At 32.7% G+C, this 26,759-nt stretch overlaps 1 protein-coding gene across 7 annotated transcripts in view; it reads right to left on the reverse strand.

The window, feature by feature from the left end:
- The window catches only part of Uba6 (ubiquitin like modifier activating enzyme 6), a 71,056-nt gene extending 45,946 nt beyond the window's left edge, over positions 1 to 25,110 (reverse strand). For all 7 annotated transcript variants that reach the window (XR_777738.3, XR_002024937.2, XR_777737.3 and 4 more), the window contains exons 1-12: positions 24,973 to 25,110; positions 18,125 to 18,219; positions 17,659 to 17,687; positions 13,894 to 13,988; positions 13,338 to 13,449; positions 10,688 to 10,768; positions 8,345 to 8,467; positions 6,599 to 6,722; positions 3,659 to 3,762; positions 2,044 to 2,106; positions 1,273 to 1,349; positions 368 to 434 (exon numbers count right to left, since the gene is read on the reverse strand). Coding sequence is in view for 3 of the 7 variants with exons in the window: in XM_033758825.1 (XP_033614716.1) it covers positions 368 to 434; positions 1,273 to 1,349; positions 2,044 to 2,106; positions 3,659 to 3,762; positions 6,599 to 6,722; positions 8,345 to 8,467; positions 10,688 to 10,768; positions 13,338 to 13,449; positions 13,894 to 13,988; positions 17,659 to 17,687; positions 18,125 to 18,219; positions 24,973 to 25,106 (1,104 nt within the window). In the remaining 4 variants the exon portion in view is untranslated. The remainder of the gene's footprint in view (positions 1 to 367; positions 435 to 1,272; positions 1,350 to 2,043; positions 2,107 to 3,658; positions 3,763 to 6,598; positions 6,723 to 8,344; positions 8,468 to 10,687; positions 10,769 to 13,337; positions 13,450 to 13,893; positions 13,989 to 17,658; positions 17,688 to 18,124; positions 18,220 to 24,972) is intronic.
- Between the last annotated feature and the right edge of the window lie 1,649 nt (positions 25,111 to 26,759).

Below are 26,759 nucleotides of genomic sequence, written 5' to 3' on the forward strand. Positions count from 1 at the left end.
TATATATATGATGATAGAAAAGCTGAAGACTTCAGTGTTAGTGGAATGACAATTCAAGTAAATCAGAACAGAACATTACTTGGTAATACTAATATAATAGCAACAGCAAATGGTAATTAAATTTTATAGTATTCCAAGTATTGTACTTTGCAAAACCAAATCATTTAAAGTTCATAGCAACCTTATAGGGAAGGTAAATTATTTTCAATAGATTCATAAGGTAAAGCACAAAGACATAGGAAAACTTGCCCAGTGTCACAGGATCAATAAGGAAGAAAACTGGGACTTGAAGTATATGAGTAATAATATATACAGAATATGTATGTTACAATCAAATCTTCAAACAGCTATAACTTTCAATATTCACCTTGTCATCTAATGTTTCACTTATAGATGTTGCCAGTTTCAGCAGCTCTTCTATATCTTCTTGGCATCTATGATTCAAAACAAAGCACCTCAACTTCAATTTCCTTAATTGCTGTAATCAATAGGTCATATTTAAAAACTAAAAGTTAAGACAAATTTTAAGTTCTCTGACTTAAAGGTTACTGGCTTATAAAATACATTACTTCAAAATCGCAATCACCTAAAAACAGTATATAAATAAGACTTACTTTTAAATACATATGGCTTTTTACTTTTGACTTAGGATAGAAGGAAAAAAACATGATGGATAAACAGTAATTCTCTGATGTTTCTGTTTTGAAAAGTTGTAGCTTTTAAAAGCTTCAAAATGGAAAAACTCACATTTAATATGATCACATATTTGGAGACTGATTAGTAATACCAAAAACAAAAGAAAACTAAACAAAAACACCCCACAAAGTCATAGTAAATGTTTAGTGTGGGATGAATATACTGGCATTGCAATTACTAGGGGGCTTACTTTATGTTTTGAAAAGAAAATTAAAATTCCCTATGATGAATGTGATTATTAAGATCATCAAGACTACCAATAAAATTAAATAAACAAACTAAAAAAGAATGAAACCACTTGTGATTCCACCATTCAAAGATGATAACTTTTATGGTCTGGTTGTAACCGTTCAGAGTTTCAAGAAATCTAAATATGTGGGGGAAAAAAAAAGGAAATTACAATTTCTGAAATACTGCTCCTACTACTTATTTTAAATTATAAGCAGGACCTCTCTAAGTTGCTAAATTGCCTAGGCTGAGCTGGAACTTGCAATCTTCCTACCTCAGCTCCCCCATAGTGCTTGGATTACATGCATCACCGTGCCCAGATAATTATTTTTAGACAGAGAACATTACCCAATACTTGGCTTGCGACTGTAGTTCTCCTGAAATTGGTCCAATGCAAGCATAGCTGTGTGAATCTGCAAAGGTACCTATTTAGGAACATTAAACATGGGCAAAAATTTAGTGATTGTGTAATATTTGTAGGCACTGTGATAAATACTTTAAAAACATTATTTAATTTACTCTTTAAAATAAACATGTGAAATATTATACAATGACATCACCAGAGAAGTAAAATGACTTAACTTTAGGCCCCAAGCTTCCATTCCAGGTGGAATAGCATTACTAGGTTATTTACATGAAACTTGAGTATATTTACTGAGCAACAGTAACAAAATATTTATACAAGATAATCTAGTTTTTATCAATACTTAAAAATTTGGAAAGCATTCTTATTACAAATACATTTATTCATAACAAATCATATCCAGTGATTTACAATAGAATATAGTGCATGCTTAAGGTTTTTTTGTATTATATAAAATTCTACATGGCTAAGTATTTTAATACAATCGTATTTGTATACATTATTGAAATTATTTTTTAATACCAAAGGTACCTTTACTACGAAAGTAAAACTTCCTTATTATTCTAACATTTTTTCCATGGTACAAATTTGTTTTTAATTCTTCAGTGTTTACTTCAGATATATGAATATAACTTTTACTACAAAAACCTGATAGGAAAGTATACACATGCTTACTCCATTTTAACTTATATTCACTTACCAATTCCCATCCCCCACTCTGCTGTTTCTTTCAAACCTGCAAAGTATTTATTTACCTCAGGTTTGCTAAAATCCGCAATAAGGCACTTTGGATGTTTTATCTGCCTCTCCAATGGCTCCTAATTAAAAAAAAAAACTTATTAGTTCACAAAAGTAAATGATTACTTGATAAAATATATTGTTACTGTATAGATATATATCAGTTAGTAAAAGCAACAGATCTTTCCCAAAGGTCTGAACACACAAGGTGGCAATGATTTGTTTTAAATGAAATATAAAACAGCTATTGTTCTCTTAATGCCACACTTAAATGAAGATCAAGTACAATTAAACTACCACTCCACATACTAAAAAATTTGTCTGAACGTATGTGTGTGTACTCCAGAAATTACCATTTTAATCTAATTATACTGTATTTTTTCCGAATAAAGTTGTCAAGATTTGTTATGCTTAACAAGACTTGGATATTCAAAGTTAAAATCTATGCAGCATAAAGAACACAAAGGCAAAATAAATGAAAACTTAAAAAGCAATCTTAAAACACACGCTAAATGTGAAATTATTTGATACATTAACTAGCCAACTAAAAACTGGAGCTAATTTGCTGGCTGATCACTGAGTTCATAGTGAGTTCAAGGCCAGCCTCAACTACATTAGCAAGACCCTACTTCAAAGCAGCACTTCCACCAAAACAAAGGTATGAAGGGTAGTTCTAACTAAATGTACTGACATTTCATTACTTTAACTTTGACTTGAACAAAGCATCGAAGAGGACTGTTGTTAACAGTAAGGGGGAGGAAATGGGACACAGGACAGTGAAGTTAAAACCTGGACAACTCGAAGAAAATCTCTTCAAGTCCCAGACAATGAGGAAAAAACAAACAAAACAAAACAAACAACCAGAGATGTGTTAGACAGACTACACTGGGAAATGGCCTAAGGATTTAAACAGCAGGAGACCTCTTAGTTTCAAAACACAACACAAGAAGTGTTCTCTCTGCATCCTCTCTATTCAGCAATTTACACTTTCCTTTAACTGTCAGAAGTATATGGGAATTATTTTACATTTCTAAAATGTATACTGTTTTTGAAATTTTAAAAGTTAAATGAAAATTTAAAATCAAGACCAATTATTAACTATTATAAGTAAAAAACTTTTGTATACTGTTTTTGAAATTTTAAAAGTTAAATGAAAATTTAAAATCAAGACCAATTATTAACTAAGTAAAAAACTTCTTTAACTATTTTAATTAAAAAGTTTAAAAATTAAATAAAGCAAAACAGCTCTTTGTAAATCTTTTGAAAATATAAATGTTTGCTTTATCTTGTCTTAGAAAGTAACAGTAAGTATGATCAACTCTTAGATTAGCCTGGACATTGGTATTTGAAAAATACATACCCCAATTCATACATACATACATATATATATATATATATGTATATATATGTTATAATAATTATATATATTATGTTCTAGCTGTACAAAATGCATACTTAAAAATATTAGTTTATTTCTTTGATTCCATTTTTCTTAAAAGTGGGTACAAATTAAAAAAAAAGCTGTTTAAAAAATAGGTTAACTGTTTGGTTAATTGAACAATTTTAGTACTTTTTTCCCTTGAATTATTCTTTTTCTGTAAAGAAATATTTTTCAGCAGAAAAAATACTTACAAAGCAAAATGTTTTAGGAGTTTTCACCTGTACAGCTATTCCTCCATGTAAATATGGTTCCAGTGCTGTAGTATCACCAATGCTAAAAGAAAATGGTGATCCTACTAGAAGAAAAGAAACAAGAAAATCATTACACAGGGGTACAGATACTGAAATCTGAAGACTTACTGTGATAAAGATGTTAATTTCTCCCTAATTTATAAATTTAAAAGGTTCTAGTACAGCTTTTTTTTTTTAATGTGGGAGTAGTGTGGGGAGCTGTCCAGAGTATTTTTTCCAAAATGAAATTTAGGACTTGAAAGTCAAGAAAATTCAGAGAAGAAAAAGAGAAATATACATTAGTATTAGACATTAAGATATATTATAAAGCCTCAATAATCCATTAGTACAAACTATATATTATAATAATATAGTATGGTACTGGCTCAGGCACAGACAAATGGAATAGATACAAAGAAACTTGGTGATCAACAAAGGTGGCACTTCACATCAATGCAGAACAGGTACAATGGCTTCCTGTACTGTCTAAAAGGAAAGCTACCTGGGAAACTATTCCGAATGGATGAGTTTTAAAAGGTTAAAAAAAAAAAAATTCCTTTAAAACCTGGAGGAAGGAAGGTTCTTCTAAGAACACTCAAAAGACACATAATTAAAAAGATAGGATTATGCAAAAATAATACAGGTGCATGATTAAAAATAAAACTATCATAAGCAGGTCAAAACAGAATGCCAAACTAGGAAACACACGTTCAACTCAAGAACAAAACAGAACAAAACAAAAGCTGACAATGCTCTAGTAAGAGTTCCTAGGAGTGCTTAAAAAAACAGTCATGAGAAAATGCCAATAGGCAGCTCACATTGAAGAGAGAAAAATGCCTCTAAAACTTAAGATACTCAATATTAGTCATAATACAAGAAACACAAATTAAAATCATGCTTTGATAACATTTTCATCCATGAATTATAAGACACAAAAGAAAAAGAATTCTGGACCAGGGATTTAGCTCAGTAGTGCTGCTGCCTGCCTCATAAGCACAAGGTTCCAAGTTCAATCCACAGTACCAAAAAAGAAAAAAAGAAAAGGGAATGAGAAAGAATGCTCTGCAATATTATTGATATAAAAGTATCACTGAGCCACTGTTTTTTTTAATAAAAAGGCAAAGAGCAGCACTATGTATAATACAGTCAGCTACTTCTGTGTGAAAAGCTTAGGGGAACCCTAGAAGGACACACAATAAACTAAGAGCAGCAGTTATCTGTGGCTAAGGAAAAGACAGGAGATGGAGCCAAGGATGGGCAAAAGCTCTTCAATGTAAACATTTATCCTTTCCTCTTTTTGAACTATTTATTCAAAAAGTTTAAATCTTTTAAGCTCCCCTCTCCACTTAGCATATAAATAAATATATGAAACTCTCTGGGGAAGGAAGGAAGTGTGAAGAAGGGCTCACGTTTAACCCTATGTATGTATATAGACATACAAAATGTATATATACATTTATACAAATGTATAAATGCAAATGTACATATGAAATATGTAAATTTAAAAATATTTTTCACAACATATTTTCTAACAGCAGTAAGTACAGTACCAACTAATAATTGCTAAGAAAAAAACTTCAAAAACTGTAGGTCTATTTAAACATTCCCCACCCCAACAGAGTTTGTTTTTGGTACAAAATGTGGATTTTATCTTCATTCTTTGATATTCAATGGTTCCTTCTTACACAGATAGTCATAAGAATCTGAACTGTCATCATAATCCATCACTGCATTGTCACAAAACATTAATTTGAATTTGTATTTAAGACATTTAGATGTAACTAAGAAACAAAATCAGTTGTATTAACCAAAGATTCTTAAACACGGATCTGCAGTTATTTACAGTTTGTAACAAAAACTGTTTTTTAAAGATATATTTTGCAATCATTAAATAAAGAAAAAGGTAATTTTATTAGTTTACCTACTAATTCTGTAAGGATATTTTTCAAATGCCCTAAAAACAAAACTGAATCATTCTTCCATAAACCGGTATAGACGTGGCGCATAGTCAAATTATAGGTTTTTAATCATTGTCCTTAACTCTTTTAAACATGGCTGGAGGCAAAACAAAAACTGTGAAGGTTAATGTTAGTATAAATTCATTATCTCCAACTTCAAATGTGCCCTAGATGATATCGATTTTTTTAAAAAAAATGCGTATTCTCCTCAAACTTCCTTGGCACCTTCCTTTTCCTTTGAGTAATAATCTCACATTAAATCCCTGAAACAAGAATGACTGCTTCAACTTACTGGCAATAAACTTACAAACTGTCTTAGTCATAATCACTCATACCTTTCATGAAAGCCACTGAACAAGAACACACATCCAACCAATATCTGCAACTCCCCTTGAACATTCCATTGCCACCCTCACTCAACAAGCACAAACATACTGTCTTCTCTCCAAACCTGCTCCCTTTGCGTACTCCTGAAGTAAATGAGTTGCGCGAATAGGAATCTGCTCATCTAACAATGTAATGAGGTTTCCTCCTAAATGTCTTAAAGACTCATGGAATTCTAATTCTCACCACCAGCCTTATCGCAGTATGCTTCTTGTTATTCCTAAGATCTGAGTCTTTTACTTTTTGTCTTTGTATAGAATACACTTTTCTACGCCAGTATAACCATCAGATTTTAATCAAGACACCTACCCTGTCCTTACTGTTCTAAAACAGGCTGGGTATCCTTGCTAAGTTTGGAGTTCTAAGAATGCCTATTTTCTGTATCATCACTGTTTAACATGTTTAACTTAAACTGAATGTTCTCAGGCCAAGAGCTATGGATCAGGTCTGAGCTGACATTGTGTTCCCGCCACTTTCCAACACTAAGTACTTCCCAACATTGAATTATAAATATTCAGAGTAGTAAATATAAATTAATTCAGAAAACATGTCAACTTACCAGTTATTTGTTGTATAGATCCATTTAAACCCGTCATTCCATTAATTTCTCGAAATGTTAGGAACTGTCCTGTCTCAAGTTTGTGAGGATGATTTTCAAGGCAAGTTACAATGCCAGGGTTAGCCTAAGAATAACAGTAATCTATTAAAAATCAAGTTGATGTATTCTTTTAGTACAAATTCCAAATCTCACACAGAAATGACATTATCATAAAAATCTCAAACTCAAATTTCAAGCCATTCTTTTCCCTCCTTAGTAAAGCAACTCTCTAAAGAAATGACAGAAAGGGCCAGGGATTTAAGCTCAGTGGTGCAGCCACCTGCCTCATAAGTGCAAGGTCCTGAGTTTCATCTCTGATACCGTCCCTCAAAAAGATATGACTGAAAAGTTCATTACTGCTTTTTAAAGTGAATGTTGAAATAGTTTCACGTTTTGCGAGCGAAGTTCAGAGCTTTCACAGGGGAATTCAAGTATTTCACAGATTCAAAGATTCTTGTGACTTGTAAAACATATTCAAAGTTACAGAGCATGTTTTAAAGTCACGTTAGGAGTAAAACTGGTTATTAAAAGATAACCTAATACTGAATATAAAAGAAGTGTATGGAAGGAGGACGGAGATTTTAAAGATGGGAATCTGGCAGTTTACAGATCATCCAATATTTTAAAGTGAGAAATACTAGGCAGTTTAATATGTTATTTTCTGTACTATTCTATACAAGAAAATACTACTGCAATAAAGAATACATACTATCTTTTGGAGCTTTATTCTAACACAGTTATTCTCAGGGCAAACAACAGCCAACTACAGAAAAAGAACAACTTGAAAGAATTCAGGTAGAATAAAAAATCATTCAATAGATACATAAAATGATTTTTCAATGAGATTTTCTTAAAGAGGCATACAAAAGAAATTAGACAGGGTTTAGAAATAAAGCATAAAGTCAGAAGCACAAATACTATTTTGTCATTGTACACTGCCATTCTCTTGTATTTAGCTTCTTTTGGGCTTTAATATAACTAACTATAAGGAACATAAATAAGGTAAAATACTAAAGATAAAAGAAAAAGAGTATCAAGAGGTAATTATAGTGATTTTGCCAGTTCATTAGGGGATAAGAAAATCAAGCTTACATGTTACCGAGACAATGTAGTAAAATCTACTTTTGACTTGAATCAATTCTTACGTTTTTCCCTTTTTACAATAAATATAGTTTTAGAAATGTAACACATTAGAGAAGCTTTTGTCTAAATTGCTTTGTCTTTTCCTGTATATAGTCAGTGTTGGGCCTGCTGTTATATGGTATATTCAGTACATCCATGTTCTGACACAGTAAGCAATGAGTCACAACTCATATATGACAGAAACATGACATAGAACAAAACTGAAATTAACATTTATGAAAATCACTGCTGTATCAAATATTGAATAATGTTAGTGACCCAGAACATCCTTCCCCCTCCTCCCCGGTACCAGGGATCAAACTCTGGTCCTTGTGCTCGCAAGGCAGGTGGTGGAACAATGAGCCAAATCCCCGGCCCTGGAACATTTTTTAACAATATTCCAATTTCAAGTTAGCTTTAGCATAACACAATCATTAGAAATTAACAGTCCTTCGTTAATTACTGTAAAACACCATGAAATGAAAAATATTGCTTATAAAATACTTTGCTAAAACTCTTTTCAAAAATAGCATTCACATCTACTTTAAAATATTTTATTGAAAGAGTTCGTTAATATAATCATACTTGCGTTATATTTGAAATGAAAATTTCTTTTGGTTCTTCTCCCGTTGTATCTGAAACTTCAAATTCATCACCAAAATCACAAAATAATCGTGACCAAACTCCATGTACATCGGCACTGATGAACTGTGAAATGGCAAAAATCTCATTTAATCATGTGAAAGGAAAAAAAATAAAAACAAAAACCTCAATTATCTTAGGTTCTTTAATGACAATTTTATTTACAATTAAATAGAACCTTTGGAATATAAAGTGATTTATGAATAGGCTAAATTGTTCTAGTTTACAAATCAAAAATTTGGTATTTGGTGAATGGATACTGAGTGCAACAAAGTTAGAAATACTGTCAGTTTATTATCATTACACATTCTATAATTATTAAGTAACAAAAATTTTGGCATTGTGGTAAAATTTTACTTTAGTGCCTATCTCAAAGATACTTTTTCCTTCTTCCAAGAAAACAAATGACCCTAAAACAAAAGAGGCTGAGTTAGGAACATGCATTCAGTTACAAGAGAAGAAATATGATTTTTCCTTATCTAAATTTCTTTCCAATGTCATCACTATGCAGCTATGTTGGAGAAAACTTTAGAAGTCATTCTCAGTTCATCATTTTATCATTCTTTCAAAGCTTATATTCCTCTACCTACAAGCTCTAAGACCCCCCCATTTTAACAAAAAACCCTCAAACTCAACAACTTCTCTTTATGTCTACTTTCACCTTTTTTATGTATGACATCAGTGTCGCTAAGCTAGACTACAACAATAATTCTGAACAGTTGCCTCTACTCTATGCTTATAATCTAACAGTTCTCTTTATTGGGGGTCCTCTTTTATTACTGTTTTGAGATAAGTGTCTTACTGCATAAGACACCTAAACTCACTATGTAGCCCAATCTGGCATCAAATTTGTGATCATCCTTCCTGATCAGCTTTTCTAGTGCTGGGATTATAGGCATAAACCACCAATCCCAGCTTTTTTGGAAGTTGTCATGACCACTTCATATTCTTAAAGATTAATGAGAATTGAAAGGGCTTTTGTTTGCATGAGTTACACCTGTTGACATTTTCTAAGTTAGGAATTAAAAATGTAACCACTTACCAGACTAATTATTTAAATACAAGATGACCAAAATTTGCATATTTTTGCTAATTCTTATAAGACAATATGACAGGTAATATAAAAATGACAGTTTTATCAAATTTATTCAATAAAACAATCAACTGGTTGAAATGACACCTGCCGGAATGAGGCTTGGGATAGCATGTAAACAAACATGCTGCCCAGGTGATGCATGGGGTAAACTGCTAAGTGGTTAAAATGTAAGACACATAAATAAACATATTCTATGAGCTGTTAGAGGAATAACATTACCACTTTCACAGAATCTGAAAAAACTAGTGCATTTCATCATAAAATAATGAAAAAGGTAATAACATCTCGGTAATATCATGAAAATAGTCTTGACTACACGGATGCCTGAAAGGGTCTCAGGGACTCTTGGTGCATTCAGACCACATTCTGAAAACTTCTGATACAATTTACTCTCCATACCGCAAACCAAAGTCATTCTTTAAAATATAAATCAAATCAAAACTCAAGAGGCTTAAAAGTGAAATATTCTCAAAGATCCTGTAAGATAAGCCCTGTGCCTACTTCTCTAAACTGAATCCTCCAGATTATCTTACCTTCCTTACCTAACTCCACTTGATCCTGGTTTGATACCTAATAGTGCTCAAACTCCCAGAGCTAAATTGCACACTTGCAGATTTTACACATGCTGATCCTCTGCTCTGACTGCTCTTCCCTAGAACCTTATATACTGGTTCCTTCACCTTATTCATGCTTCTATTCAAATGTCATCTCGGAGAGGATAGCTCCCTAGACTGTCACAACATGTTTAAATTTGGATGATGTACCCAGGTATGTGCACACAGTCTGGGAGGTTGAGGCAGGATTTAAAATTTGAGCCTAGTGTGGGCAACTTAATGAGACCTCATCTTAAAAAATATGCTGAAGATGTAGCTCAGTGCAAAGGCCCAAAAAAAACAAAACAAAACAAAAAACAAACAAAAATAAAAGTATGTATTCAATATTTATCATCCATTCCTAACCTTAACTTTTTTCTAACTCTTTCTTAATGTTGGCAATTAATCTATAAAACAAACTTACAATCTAGTTTTAAAAACAGAAAATGAATATGAAAACAAAACTAAAGGGCATAAATTTGATTACGATTTTTCTCTTGTAAAATGAGCTTCTTATATAACTCAATAAAAGCATCAAATTTTAATAGTATGTGTTCTCCATTAATTAGGTGCATATCATTAAATAAGTATAATTACCTTAATTGGTGGGCAATGAGAATGGCAAAAGTCATTGATTTTCTTCTGCAATGGAAGTTTCATCTCAGTCAATACCACACACTGTTGACAATAAAGAAATTAAACATCATAAAATACACAATTATTTTGGTAAATTTCAACTTCTAAATCAGAAGCACTTGAGTTCCAATTATGGTAAAAATACAGTTATCCTCATAAAAAGTTACCACCCTATTGTATTCTAGGTATTTCTTTAGATTAAAATAGTAAAACTAAAAGTAACACACAGGAGAACTTGTCCATGTTATAGCAGAGCTTAATATCCTATGTGATATTTATGTGTTCTCCAAATGGTTAGATTAGTTTTATGTTACTGTTGTAGAAATATTTACCCAGCCACAATACAGTGTTATTTTCAAGATAGCTTAAGAGTGACAATATTATGAGATACATTAGTTGACATAGTACTTTTGTTCTGAGATTCAACAGAGTCACAAAATAGTTTGGTTTTATAGTATTAATGAAATTTCTCAATTCTACCATTTAAGATAGTAAATCATTTTCAGTGCTTAATTTTTTGTGATGACCTGATATAAATAGAAATTTTAAAGCTCAGAATTTGATTATAATGACCTTAGACTCAGAGAAGTGAAATACATTCTTAAGGTCAGCTGTCTACCAAGCAGTGAGCAGGCACAGCCTCTCCTTACTGCCTCTTAGCCTCTCCTCCCCATCCCCTTGCCCTACCATAAATCCCTCTACCCCTTGCTATTTACAAAGACTTTGTTTCCATTTTTTCCTTTTCTCATATTTATTCTTTTCCCTTCTTTCCTTTCCCCTACCCTTCCACTTTTGTGCTGGACCTTTTCTTCCTATTTTGCATCTATTTTCATCAAAGATTTTGGTCTAGTTTTGTTGTTGTTGTTGTAACCTTATCTGGTTTTGAATTGGAGGTAATGCTGATTTTGTTGAGTAAGTCTGAAAGAATTCTTCCCCCTCAATTCTTTGGAATGGTTTAGAAAAGCTGGTATTAGTCCTTTCAAAGTTTGACAGAACTCAGCAGTTATACCATCTGGTCCTGGAATAGTCTCTTTTGGGAGACTTAATAACTGGTTCAATCTTGTAGATTTTGTAAGTTTTTATCCTTCAGTTTCAGTAGGTAGTATATGTCCAGAAATGTGTTCATCTAGGTTTTTCAATCAATTAGTATATGGTTTTTCTATAAGAGTTTCTAAAGGTATTTGTTATTTCTGAGGTATCAGCTGTTATTTCTCTTTTTCATTAATTTTTTTCCATTTTTTTCTTAAAGATTTGATTTTATCATCGCAAAAAGCCATTTGTTTCATTAATCTTTTGTATTCTTTCTATTCTGTTTTACTAATGTCTCTCATAATCTTTATCATTACTTTCTTTCTACTAATTTTGAGTTTGCTCATTTTTCTTGATCTTTAGGATTCATTAGCCCATTTACCTGAAATCTATTCTTTTGATGTAGGTGTTCATGTCTATAAAATTCCCTCATTATTGATTTTGTTGTACTGTGCAAAAAAATTTTTTTTGGTACTGGGGATCAAACTTGGGATCTTGCACTTGCGAGGCAGGTGGTGGAACCCCTGAGATAAACCCCTGGCCCTACCCTGCAAATTTTGATATGCTGTGTGTCCATTTTCATTTATTTTTAGAAATTTAAAAATATTCTTTTTGATTTCTACAAGGGCTCAATGTTTATTCAGTAGCACATGGCTATTTCAATTTATACAGTTTCTTCTGTTTTCAATTTTTAATTTTATTCTGTTGTGGTAAAAGAATACACGATATGACTTCAATTTTTTTGAAGTCTCATTAGACTTGTTTTGTTAATATATGTGATTATATGGATTGTTAAGTGAAAAACAGCATAATTTGACCACAGAAAAAAGGACAATCTAGTTAATCTAGAATATCCAGGGTGCTAGGAAGTTTTATTTCTGTTATTCACAAAATTAGTAACTATGATAGACTGACTTATTGATTCATTTATTTCACTGTTCACCTAGAACTTCTTAGAAGAGAAGAATGTTCATGAACTTTGAGTTTGTGTTTGACAATGTGACTTGCTTTGGTCAATGGGCTGTTAATGGAAATAATGTGGACAAGGATTCAAAATGAGCCTACATGCCACTCTTTTGTCTTTCAGCTACTGCCATTAGAACATGACCTGCGTAGTCCTCCAGACTCTCCAGGTCAACCTGAGCTAAATTCACCCCACAACAGCTGAACTCCCCAATTGATATGCAGAATGATGGAAAAATAAATACATATGGTTATAAACCAGAGTTTTAAGCAGTTTTTAAATGCACATTACTGTGAAAATAAAGCCAACTGATATAACTGCTTTGTCAGCAGTTCTAGGCTCTTTCGCTAAAATGGAGCATTTGATAAATATCCAAACAGAAGTCTTCTAACTTGAAATGCCTTGCTTCTGGCTCAACACAATAGATAAATTAGTTATACCATATATTACATTAGTTATACCATACATCATTGGTGGAGAACCTATGGCATGTATGTTGCAGAGGGATGTTTGTTATCACTGAAAGCTCTAAAAGTTTGTCATCACTGCCATATATAAATACTTAACCGTTTGTGTTGGAACTTGTCAGTAACATTTAACACAGAATGGCATACTAACCTGGTATTTATTTAAGAAGGAGAGATCTGTAGATTCATTTAAAGGAACAGAAGATGACATGACATGAACATATGGATTTAGCTCTGCAATATGGTGAAGTACAGCTTCAGCTCTAAAAAAAAAAAAAATACTATTTTTTCTTTGAATACACTCAATATTCAGAATCTAACATGTTATGAAATTTCAATGGAAATAATAAACTATAAAAGAAAACTTATATATCTGTCATATAACTACATAATCTTAAAATATACTAGCATATTCCACAGTAAGCCAATCTCAAAGTGTACTATGACAGTTTCAAGCTCTCTTAATTATTAATACTAAAGACCTCCTTTAATAATCTCAGAAAATTCATATTTAGACAGCAACATGAATGTATCAAAGTTCTGACAAATATAAATAATTATGTAAGTCTATCTTTATTCTTATGTATCTATGGTACTGTGAACTTCTGGTGATGAGTTAAAACAATTATGACTAGTGTTCAAAACACACAAAATATCCTACATAATTGAGTTAAAAATTTCATGACAATACATTAAAATGTCTTTACCTGTTTCTCACATTAACAACATCATCTTTGCAGAGGAAGAAGTTGGTCCCTAGATCCCATGTGTGGCATTTTTCTGTATCATGGATTGTAAGTGCCTTCAAAAAAGAGGAAAATACCTGTTGAAGTCCAGGATGATCACTCATTCTAATATTATTTAGTATTATTATTTGAAAATAGACAATAAAAAATGAGGTATAAAAAGTAGAAAGATATAAAAATAGATCTATAGGGAGACAGATATGACTATATTCACCTGCAAACACCAATATGCTAATAAAAAACTAATTTAACAGTAAGATTATCAACATTTATGAAAGCATGTTAAAATATTAGCATATAAATATTCAGAAAATTTATATGAACATTTAAAAACACTCTATGTAATAAAGACAATTAATAAAGTACAAAAAGATACTGGGATATTTGTAGCTTATACCAAGCTATTTCAAGTCTCAGTGAAAAAGGGGCAAGCTATGTACAAGCAATATATTGAAAAAGAAAGCCAGGTGTGGTGGCACGTTCCTATAACTCAGAAGGTGGAGGCAGGAGTATTGCTGCGAGCTTGAAACCATGTTGGACTACATAGTGAGTTCAAGCCCAGCATAGAATATCAAGACCCTGTCTCAAAAAAAAAAAAACCCAAAACAAAACAAAAAGAAATGCATATGACACCTGAAAATATGTAAAGATTTCCAACACTGCTCAGGAATAAAATAACTTTTCTTACACATTAGACTGGCACAAGTACAAAAGTTTGACAACATGCTCTACTGCGGAGGAAGAGATGAATCAGCCAATCTCATACATTACTGATGGTCACATAAAGGGGCTCAAACACAATAGAAACAAATTTAGCAATCTCTAGCAGTAAGACAAATACATTTGTCCTCTGACACAGGAATTCTACTTGCAGGAAGCTATAGCAAAAACTCACTGGGTATTAAATGTACTTCCATTAAAAAACTAAAAGCAATCAAAATGTCCACCAAGAGGGAAAATTTGATGCAATATAAGATATATCCACACAATAACTATCCATGCAACTGTAAGAAAATGAAATATACATTCACTACTGCATATAATATTTAGGATATGTTGTGACAAAAAGATGAAGATAAGCATAGTACTTTATGAAAGGCAGTAAGAAATAAAAATATATACACACATACATAAAAATGAATGTATGTGTGCATATATTTGCTCGTATTTAAAAACAAATGAAGAGTAAGTCAGTGAAAAGGAGTGACATAAGTGAAGGTAGAAATGGGGTAGAAAGAAGCCAAAATACTTTGTTCTATAAATATGACTTTGGATAAAATAAATCTCACATAAAGAGTAAAACTGAATCAAAATTTTAAAAAGCAACTTCTAAGTATCGAATAAATGAACTAAACTGTTTACTGAGTTGGTTACAAAACCACCAAAGGAATTACTTATAGTAAGTTAAATAAGCAGTTAATTTATCTGTCTGATCCAAGCGAGAATTTATAAACGGGCAAAACACACTTTAAGTGTTTTCAACAAAATATTGTTAATAATATTAAAGCAGGTATTCTGAAACTGTGTCATATAGGTTAACTACATACAATAAAGGATAAATAATTAGGTTAACATCAAGACTTACAGCAAGTGAGAAAAGATAAAAATAAGTCTAAGAAAGTAATATTTAATCTCAAATATAAATTACAAAGTTTTAGTTTTATTTATAATGTAATCCTAACCTTTAAATTTCAGTGTTTACTCAGGATCACTGTTCTAGCTCTAACTACCAAACAGACTTTGCAAATTGTGAACAAAAATTACTGCATTTGTCAAAAGGACTCAAAACTGGAAGAGGATTTCAATAACCAAATATGGAATGATTTTAGTATCAATGAAAATGAAACTCCAATGGATCAAAACACACCTAATATTTTAAAATCCAACAGTTCATGAGATATGTATACAGAGCTCAGTGTTTATAGGGTGGAATAATAGGAAATCACTCATTTTTGAAAGCTGCAAATATAGAGGGAAAAATGAAATATATACTGTATATTCATATATATACAATGTACACTTTTACAAAAGTAAAGTGATGAATGGAAAGTTTTCTTTTAAAAATATTATTTTAGTCAACAAATGAGATGGATAACAAGGTAACTGTTGCCCCTAAGGAAATAATCTAGGCAATGACTGCTAATGTCTAATAATCACAAAAGGAACAGCAGAGTACTGCATTTTTGCCTCCTGAGGGCAGATCACAATATTGCCTATGAAGTAGTCTTGACAAAAATAAAGCCTACAGATTAAAAGAAAACAAGTTTATTGCATCAATTTTACTAATTAGAACAAAATATGCTTTAAACAACAATTTTCAGAAAATTGGGAAAATTTGCACCTATTAGGTACTTTAGGACTGCTCTAGATAGGCTTTTAGGATGGCCCCAATGCTCCCCATCTCCTGTTTTCAGGTCTTTGGGTAATGCCCTCCTCTTGACTGGGCTGGACGTATTTCTGAGGTCAGATTACAAAGATTATACACCCTTTCTTGCTTGCTTTGATGAAGCAAGCTGCCATATTATGAGCTATTCTACAGAGGGCTAATTATCAAGGAAATGGGAGTAGCCTCGGTTAACACCAAACAAGGAACTGTGGTCTTCAGCAACTCATAAAGAACCAAATTCTGCCAACAACCAAGAACAAGCTTTTGCCAAATAGCCTCAAGATGACTACAACTCCTACTCATACCTTGATTGAAGCCTTATGAGAGATGCTCTCACTGAAGAACCAGCTACGACATACTTGAAGCCTTACCCACAGCAACGTAGCTAATATTGTTAAGCTACTAGATTTTGAGTTAAATGGTTTTAGAGCAAAGCACAATACAATATTATCAAGGGCTTATTACATGTTTAGGTGTGAAAATGGTATTGTGGTTATGTTTATAAAAGGTATCTTTACCATTTAAAGACATATAGTAAAATATTTAAGGATGACATTGTCATAACTGACCTAAGTCCTTCACAAACAGGACAAAAGCAAACAGGCCGCTTTCAGCAAATGACAGGCTGTTTCTCAGTAAACACAAGACAATCTTCCCAGTCCCAAAAGTCCAGTGATTGTCTACACACCTGTGCAGACCATTCTTGGACTCAATCATAAACATTTGACCGCAGAATCCTTAACCTCTTCAATACCTATATAAGTCTAATTCCTTTCCCAGTTAGCTGCTAATAACTCTCTTGGTGTTAGCCCATCCACTCAAGGATGAAATCTCTCCCTGCTAGCTGCTGCTAGTTCTCTCTCCCAATGTCAGCTCATCCACACACAGATATAATAAACTTGGTTTTACCCACTAGCTGCTAAAATCCCTGATTTTAGTTTCTGTGTACTATAATAAACTTTTCTTTCACAAAAGCCTGTTTAAATGACCAGTTTCATGTGAACCATTTACAACAGATATAATGTATGAGATTTACATCAAAATAATTTGGTAGCTGCATGAGTGGGGGAAAGGGAAGGAAAAGTGAAACAAATGTGCCACTGAGTTTTTAAAGAAACTGAGATAGTTATATGAAGTTTTGTTCAACTATTCCATTTTCATCTACTCCATTTGTCAAAGTATTCCATTTTCATTTTGAAATTTCTACAATAAAAAATAGAGCATTAAAACATTTTTGCTAGTAAACAAAAACTAATAATCCAAAGTATAAACGAAATTACCATAACAAATAGGCAAAAAAATTACCTAACAATTTGTTATTAAGATATACATTCACTTACCTTAATTCCTGCAAGAACAAGGTTTTTTGCTACAAAATAAAAGGAAATATTAAGAATTCATATTTTATCATGGAGCTTAGTCACAATTCTAGATAACTTTGTTTTAGCTACTCAAAAAATATGTTTTTTTGAAATACAAAGTTAGAAAATAAAATTTTGCATAATCATATCACATATACAGTACTCCTAAATTTTAAAGAACTCCTCCAAACATGTTTTCATGAACATTATGTATGTGTGCTGCCATCATGAATGGAGAATGATCTTAATAGTATTAACATCATAAAAATAGAATGAGAGTTATTTTTTAGTTCCATGTGGAAGCACATAGTAGTATCCTAAAATAGCCTTGTAAGAATCCAAGCTGAATTTTAACAAGGGTGTGCATCTAATTTCTTAAATGCTTTAAATCATCTTATGTCACTCAAATGTGTCAGATAAAATTATGAATAAAAATACTGCTTACCAATTTCCACACCAAGACCACCCATGCCACTTAAAAAAACGTGGGACTTGGCCATCTTCTGCATTGCTGTGTCTCCAAGAACGTACCTCTGTCGACTACATGTAAAATGCAATGAAAAAAGAAAAATATATTTTACCAAATTATATACCCCTTAAAGCTGTTTGCAAACTAACAGCCTAGAGATAAGACACTAGACTGATCCTGCCTAGACTTGTTTCGGATTATTTGCAGTGTTTAAAACTTTTAAAATATATGACAAATTTTGAAAAATTAGATAATTGGGCAACAAGACTGACATTTCTTTTTCTTTATTTTTTTGGTATCAAGGATCAAACTTAGGACTTTGTGCTTGTGAGGTAGGCACAGGCATACTGTCACTGAGCTAAATCTCCAGCCCTGGATCGATTCTTCAAGGCAACAAACAGAACTGAGTAGGACTTGCTCTTTTTGGATAGAGTGGATTATGCATGTTAGATGTGCCACAGCTTCACCCTTGCTGCTGCTCTCCCTCACTGGCTCAGCAGCCTCAACAGACATGTGAATTTGTTATCTCTACTTCAATGGCAAAAAACCTCATCTTTGAAGATTCCAATGGATTCTTATGAGGTTCATTTAAAAAATTCAGCATACACAAATAATTTCTAAAGCCCTTGGGTAACAATTTAGTTTTCAAATTAAAATACATAAACATAATGTATGTTTACTTAAAATATAAATATTTGTATAATATCCGTATTTCAGATTTTATATTCATATATATGTCCAGAAGAGACTTTTCATCTCAACTAAACTTCATAAACACAAGCCATGTTTTGTTTCTTCTTTCCTTGTTCCCTACAAAACAAAAACAAAAAAAATCCACTTTTCTTCCAACCAGTACTCAAGATGTTTCCCAAGTTAAAAATAAATATATTGAATATTTATTACCGTGAGCATGAACGTTTCTGATAGTCTTATCTATATTTGTGTACTCCTAAATAACATCCTGAAGTTTTGCCTCTTTTCCAGCTTTATATTAATGAGATATCTTTGAATGCCTTCTTTTAAATTAATTTGTGAGATTTATTTATTTTAATGGGTGCAACTGGTTAGTAAATTTCTGCTTTAGCCTACTGTATTGCCATATTCAATTGTAATAATATACCATAATTTAGCTATTCTACAGTTTTGAACAGTTACCAATAATGGAGACCATAAGCATCCTTATAAATGTATCCTGGTGCACACTTGCAGTTGTTTCTCTAGTGTATATATTACGGAGGGGAAATGCAGGGCTAAAAAGCACAGTCATGTTCAGCATTATTAGAAAATGTCAAACTGCATTCCAAAACAGAAGTGCCAAATTATTCACCTTTTGGTAATGTGTAGAAGTCCCTGTAGTTTTCACATCATTGCTGGGTAGACATGATTTTCACAAGGGTCTGCGTACAAGGCTACTCACCATATAGTGTTTATAAATTTGGTTCATTCAAATGATTTCTATGATAATTTTCCTTCTACAAGTTTTTTCTAGTTATCTGAAATAAAAATTCTCCGATTTTCTAGAATACATAAAATTTTAAGAGCACCCCAAATTCTGATATCAGTGCTTTTATTATTTTCCAATTTTGATTTATATGACTCATGTGTTAATCCAAAGAATATTTTAAAAATTCTAACTGAATGTGGAATTTTTAATTATTTGTGTTCTAGCATAAATGTACTGTGAAAAGATACACAATCTTGTATTTCATTTAGAATATTTGAGCATTTCTTTGGTCAATTTTATAAACAATGTATACTTTACAGTTGTTTTAATATGTGCATTAGATTAATTTAATTTAGGCTGATAAAACCTTCCATACCTGTTAATTTTTTTCTTTGAAATAACTTATTTTTATTAGTACATGTTTGTGATCTATAATGGCTTTCACTGTGGGTACTTGGTACATGTACATGAATACAGAGAATGATCATTAACAGCATCACTATCATAAGTAGAAGCTATGAGAGCTGTTATTAGTTCCATATGGAAGAACACAGTAGTGTATTGCTTAATTCTTTATGTCCTCACTCCCTTCAGCTCTTGGTCCCCTTCCCATCTGTTGTAGACCCATTTCCCTGTTCCCTTTTTATCTGTCTTTTATTTTGCTCTTTATTTATACTTCAGATTTCTCACACGAGAAAAAGGTTATGGTATTTAAACTTATGTGCTTGGTTTCACTAAACCTTGTATTTCCAAGGTGCATTCAATGTCCTACAAATAGTTCAAATATGTCCTTTATAACGATATAGGGTATATGATATGTGGACCTCCAAATAATATTAAGGAAAATATTGTAACTCCAAACCTGCTAGATATCTGACACACCAAGTTCGTGTTATCTAAAATCGTAGAATGAATTCTAGGAACAACAGAGATTAAGAGTAGGAAGATTATGTTGAGATAAAGACAGCTTCTAGGAGAGAAAGGAAAGGGTCTGGAAGGTTACCCAACAACCTTGCTTCTTGTTTAGTAAGCAAAGACACAAGGTGAAGCGGGTTCAAGGTGGGACAAAACTATAGTCAAGTAATAAGATTAAAAGTATAGTTGCTGAAAGCAAGAAATTTCTGTAATTTATAAAATACCCAATACAAAGGTATTTTTGTTTTAGCAGCCTGAATAAAAGATGATAATGAACAAACTGGTTTTATCCCAGAAATGCAATGCAAGGCTGATATAATATTCGAAAACTAATTACTGTAATTCACTACATAAAGAAACAAAAAAACCACATGGTCAACTCAGTGCATTCAGAAAGCATGGTAACGCCTCACTTAATGACACAGGTATGTTCTGCACAATATGTCATTAGACAATTTCATCTCCAACATCATAGTGTACTCATACAAACCTAGATAGTACAGCCTACTACACTCTTAAGCTGTATGATAAAAAGTGTCCATTTCCACATCAGAGAAGTTTCACCCATACTGAAGATTTTTTTCTCTTGATACGAGTAATTTTCTTCCACAATCAGCTTATCTAGAGTTTCCAAGTTCTTCAAATCTTTAAATATTTACGAGTAATTTTCTTCCACAATCAGCTTATCTAGAGTTTCCAAGTTCTTCAAATCTTTAAATATTTACGTTACTTTTTTATCAGATAATCAGTAATAATGTTTGAATTCTTAAAACCACTCAGAGCTAGCAGTACATTCAAAATCAAAGACGGATAGGGCCGGGGATTTAGCTCAGCGGTTTGGTGGCCTGCCTCGCAAGCGCAAGGACCCGAGTTTGATCCCTGGTACCAAAAACAAACAAACAAAAAAACCCCCCCAAAAAACAAAATCAAAGACGGATCTAGCATTTTTTTGTTTCAACATTGCAAACAAACTTTTGGCTTTGGGGAGCCAGGGATGTAGCTCAGCAGCATAGCACCTGCCTGGCAAGCACAAGGTCCTGAGTTTGATCCCTGTCTCCCCAAATCAAACCACACAAACAAACAAAAAAATTTTTTGGCTTTGGCTGTGATTGTCATGGTGTTAAAGGATATGCGTCTGTATCTGGTCTTCAATTGAGGTCATTTGAAGTTTCTCTATATGTCATAGAGGACTTTCTTAAATTCTGGATTTTGTATTCTTTGAACAGAGGATTTTATATGCTTAGGAGCTATCATGAATAAAATAACACAAGATTAAATTAGGTACATGAAAATGATGCAACCAAGGAACATGCTAAACTTAAGATCTATGAGACTTCTGCTGGTACAATATGGCACATTGTTTGCAGTAAATCTTTTTTTTTTTTTTTTTTTTTTTTTTAATAAGGAGTGAACTCTATGAATACCCTAAAACGTACCAATAAATATTTTGCTAAAAAAAGATAATAGTAAAAAAACAAATATACTAGTCAATACATATGCCAGTATATAAACACAACTGTTTATTATCATTAAGTATTGTGTGGTACATAAATGTACCTGCTATACTTTTATATATGTATAAAGTCTATGCTATACTTTTATATAAGCAGCAGTGTAACAGGTTTGTTTATACCAGGATCACTACAAAAAGGTGGAATCATTTTGCAAATGGGAAGGGGGTCAAGAAATGGAGGAAAAGGGGAATCAAAAGAGAGGAAGGGTAGGTAAAAAGTATCTAAGATATATTATGTACCTGTACCAACTTCCCATGATGAATGAATGATTATGTACTGCAAACATGTACAAATAAAAAGTTTAAAAGAATTTTTAAAGTGAAAAGCTTTGCACTATTAGGCAAAAGGAATTTTTCAATTCTATTACAACCATATCTATATGTGGTCATAATTGACTGAAACATGGTGCAAGACTTTTTGACAAACCTAATAACCTATTCCCAATCAAAAACAAAAACCAGAAAAACAAAACTAATCAAACCAGAAGTAGAAAGGAACTCACTTCCCCAACATAATAAAGAGCACCTTACAATTAATATCATATTCCACCATTAAAGGAAGAAACTTTTCTATCAAATTAAAAAGGATGTCCACCCTAACAATGCCCCTTAAGAATAGAGGTGGTATATGGTATATACGTGCAACGTAATATTACTTAATTTTAAAAAAAAGGCTATCTGTCTAGTGTGCAAAATCCTGGGTTTGATTCCCAGCACCGTTAAAAAAAGAAAATCTTGTTATATGGTACAACATGGATAAATCTTAAAGATGATATGTTAAGTGAAATAAGCCAATCACAAAAGCACAAATACTCATGATTACATGAAGAATCTCAAGTGTTAGATTTAAAGCAGATAATCAGAATGGAAGTTGTCCAGAACTGGCCCAGGTGTTGCTATGCAATGTGTACACAGCTTTGCTTTTTTTTTCTTTTTATTGAGTTTATTGGTACATTCTAGGTATACAATACAGTTACATTCATTTCTGGGATCCTGTACCTTCACATCACAGGTCTTGGTTCTCATTTTTTCCCCTTGTCCCTGCCCTCCCTTCTCCCCCTCCTCCCTCCCCATTTACAAACACTTTATTTCCATTTTTTCATCTTTTTCTTTTCCCTTGTTCCCTTTCCGTACACAGCTTTAATCATATAAAATGAGAAAAATTCTAGAGATCTGCTATACAACAACATACATAGATTTAACAATACTGTACTATATAATTAAAAATTTGTTTGTAGTGTAGGTTACATTTTATTTATTTATTTACAAGAATAGCTTTTTCTTTTCAGACAAATCTCACTTCTTGCTAAATTCCCCATGCTGCGCTCGAACTTATGATCCTGCTGCCTCAGCCTCCCAGAGTGCTGGGAATACAGGTGTGCACAACTATTCCCAGCTACAATAATACTTTAAAAAAAAAAATTTTGACCATGTTCTAAACAGCTCTGTAGGTTGCAGCATTTGGACTTGCATAATGAGACAAAATGGTTCAAACTATAAATCTAAGAATAGAAAGAACTTCTAGAATCCATCTTTATTCTGTCCCACATTCATCCAATTTATTCCCGAATCTATCTCCCTAAACTGGTGAGAGATTAAGGATGTAGAACTAAATTAAATTTTATATATGGTCTCCTGTCATCATAAAATATCTTAATATCTTCAGAAGATATTAAGTTTGGACTTCTAATCTGTATTACATTCTTAGCATCTTCCAAATGGTAACTTGTATCTAAGATAAATCTCTGCTCAAATCCTGAATCTAATACTAGTCCCCACCAAGCAGTAAATAATATTAGCCAATATGATTTCAAGGAGCTGACACTTGTTATCTCAACAACTAAAAGAACGCTAGGATTACAACTACAGACAAAGAGTCCCAATTTAAGATCTCTTCTGAAGTCTATTTTACAATGAGGAGACCATAAAATACTTTCCATATAAAGAAGAGTGTTGATTCTATCTCTTTTTTCAAGTATATTGCACAAAATAGGACGTGAATCAACATACCAAGTGGTATATATAAACTCCTAACACAGTGTTCATAAGTGACTATATATCCTACATAAAAAATATAGAGAAATTCAAAATACATGAACATATCCTTCTGAATTCTACCTACATATTAGAAAAAAATCTAGTAATTTTAACCTATGACTATGCTATCTTTTGTACAAATAACTCTGAAGAATTGCGTGTGTGTGTGTGTGTGTGTGTGTGTGTGTGTGTGTGTGGTGTTTTGAAACAGGGTCTCGATGAAATGTAGTTAGACTGACCTTGAACTCACACTGTGATCCAGGCTGGCCTTGAACTTGTGGCAATCTTTTTGCCTCAGCCTCTCAAGTGCTAAGATCACAAGAATGAACCACTATGCTTGGCAAGAATATTAAAAAACTCTAAAAAAATTCTTAGGAATATCAATATATGTGTTTTTAATTTTTCTTTAGTGAAAAATATTTTGATTCCAGGAAAACATATGGTTAAAAAAAAAATCTCATTTAATTCCAATCAAATCACAACTCCCTGGCCACGTACGACATTTCTCTACCATCCATAAATTACAAAGACCCAATGTTATATTAAGATTACACTGAAAAAATCACATTCTTTAGATGCTACTGTATAACTAGGTGAAAGATTGCTCTTCATGAAACCCCTGTGCTATCAAGAACATTAAGAAAATTTGTCCAAATCAAAGAGGTATATTTTGCAGTAGGTAACAAGATCCTTCTTGATCCTATCATTTATTCTAAAGCAACTGAGATATAAATAGGATTAAACTTTCAGACTACAAATAGCATACAAAAAAAATGACAGAAACCCTAATTTGAGAGAAACTCTTTAAAATATGTGTGCATATATCTATAATGTATGAATAAAACTGTGCACAGTCTTGATGGGATCTTCAAACAGACCACTCAAGTTCAGTTTCAGATTTCATGACATTCTTACCTATACAGTGCATCATCAATCTCCACAGATTCTGCTGACATGATGGGCAAAGTTTTACTTGCACTGGAGGGGGGGGAAAGCAAAGGTGTAAGAGCAAGTATGGTTATTAAATATTCACTTCGACATTTTACCATTCAATTATAAATGTGATCGGATCCATGAATTGTTGAAGATTTTTATATACTATATAATCATCAAATACTTTACATTTTTAAAAGTATGTTGAAAGTAAATTCACTAATGCTTGTTCTGTCCTGTATATTGTAGATTATAGAACCTGTTTTACTTTTAGATGTTGTTTTGTCATTGCTATGTTTATTCTGATGACCCTTTTCTATACACGCTCTATTCATCAATTCACTCAGTCCCATGGGATTTACCACAGACTGATGAGATCTAAACTCATTTTTCTATGTGTGATCTCTCCGATCTCCAGATTTGATACGCCTGCACAAACAGTAACTCATCTTTATGTCTAACTGGTATCACAAACAAAAGCCTTAACAGAATTTAACTGCCCTTGTCTGTCATAATATGCATAAAGTAAGCACTGAAAAAATATCTGTTGAATGAATTTTAGAAATTTAAAACGCAAGCCAAACATAACTAATGAAATAACATATCCATACTGTAGTGATGTATCATTCACAGCAGCGTCTCAATTTTTCAAAAGCACTGTACCCAAAGAAAAATGGCAATTTTTGTAGGAAACAAAGGAAGCAGAGAATTAAAGGCAACGAGAAACAGCCTGGGGCATTTGGGTGTGAGCCACAGTGATGGCTGAAGTCACTATCATCTTGGCAAAAATGCAATCCATACCAGGATCTGGGAAGCTCTGTTGTCAATTTAAGGATTCTAAAGGCAAGAGGACAGCATGAAATACAGGTCTGGAATCTAATTTTCTAAGCCAGCCACTGATAATAAGCCATTGTGTTTGTAAATGTAGGTGATAAAAAATGTTTTCAATTATTTTACCACACTGATTAAGTACAATCAAATGATATCAGTATCTAGTTATTTGAAAAATTACTGTAAAAACTCTTGATTGTAATTATGAAAGCAAAACAAGTCAAAAGTACACACATACAAATCCCGTTTGGGCACTGTAACAAAATATAAATACAATTTCGTATTTATTTTACACCTACTTCACTTTCACTTGCTGTATTCCTTACATGGGACACAATTAAGTGGGTAAAGCTGTTGGGTGAAAAATAGAAGAGCACTATTCTACTCAGCTCTGTCACTAACAGTATGACTGGCACTTTTCAGAAAGTTCTGTCTCATTGAAAGTTTCGAGAATATTTTAAAAAATAAGACTGGAGACGATAAGTGCTTCAAATAAGGGGCAGTTTCATTTTATAAGTGTTTTCAGGAAAATGTTGTTGGCAAAGGCAGACAGTACCACCGTGCTTAGGAGTAAAACAATGCTTCAAAATGAAACTGGTGGAAAAGGTACAGGTTTATGGGCAATCTCTCATTACCTGAAAAGAATACATCCCTCACTTCTGAATTTAGTAGACTGCATTCTGACAATGGGCGGGATACAACTACGAGCTTTATTAAGTACAATCACTGAAAGAGGTACTACTACTAAGACATTGGTTACTTTTCCTCCCAAGTTTTGCAAGGGAAGAAAAGACGCAAAGAAAGACCTCTAGACTGACCGGGACCTCAGAGCAGACCCCCTAGCGCCTTTTACCGCCCTGACACTCGCCCTCGGGTGTCTGCGCGCCAGGCCGCCCGGCGGCAGAGTCCCTGGAGCATCCGCAGGGAGTGCACTGCCC

The sequence above is a fragment of the Fukomys damarensis genome, unplaced genomic scaffold, assembly GCF_012274545.1.
Source record: "Fukomys damarensis isolate Sample0158 unplaced genomic scaffold, DMR_v1.0_HiC HiC_scaffold_35, whole genome shotgun sequence".
Classification (NCBI taxonomy): Eukaryota; Metazoa; Chordata; class Mammalia; order Rodentia; family Bathyergidae; genus Fukomys; species Fukomys damarensis.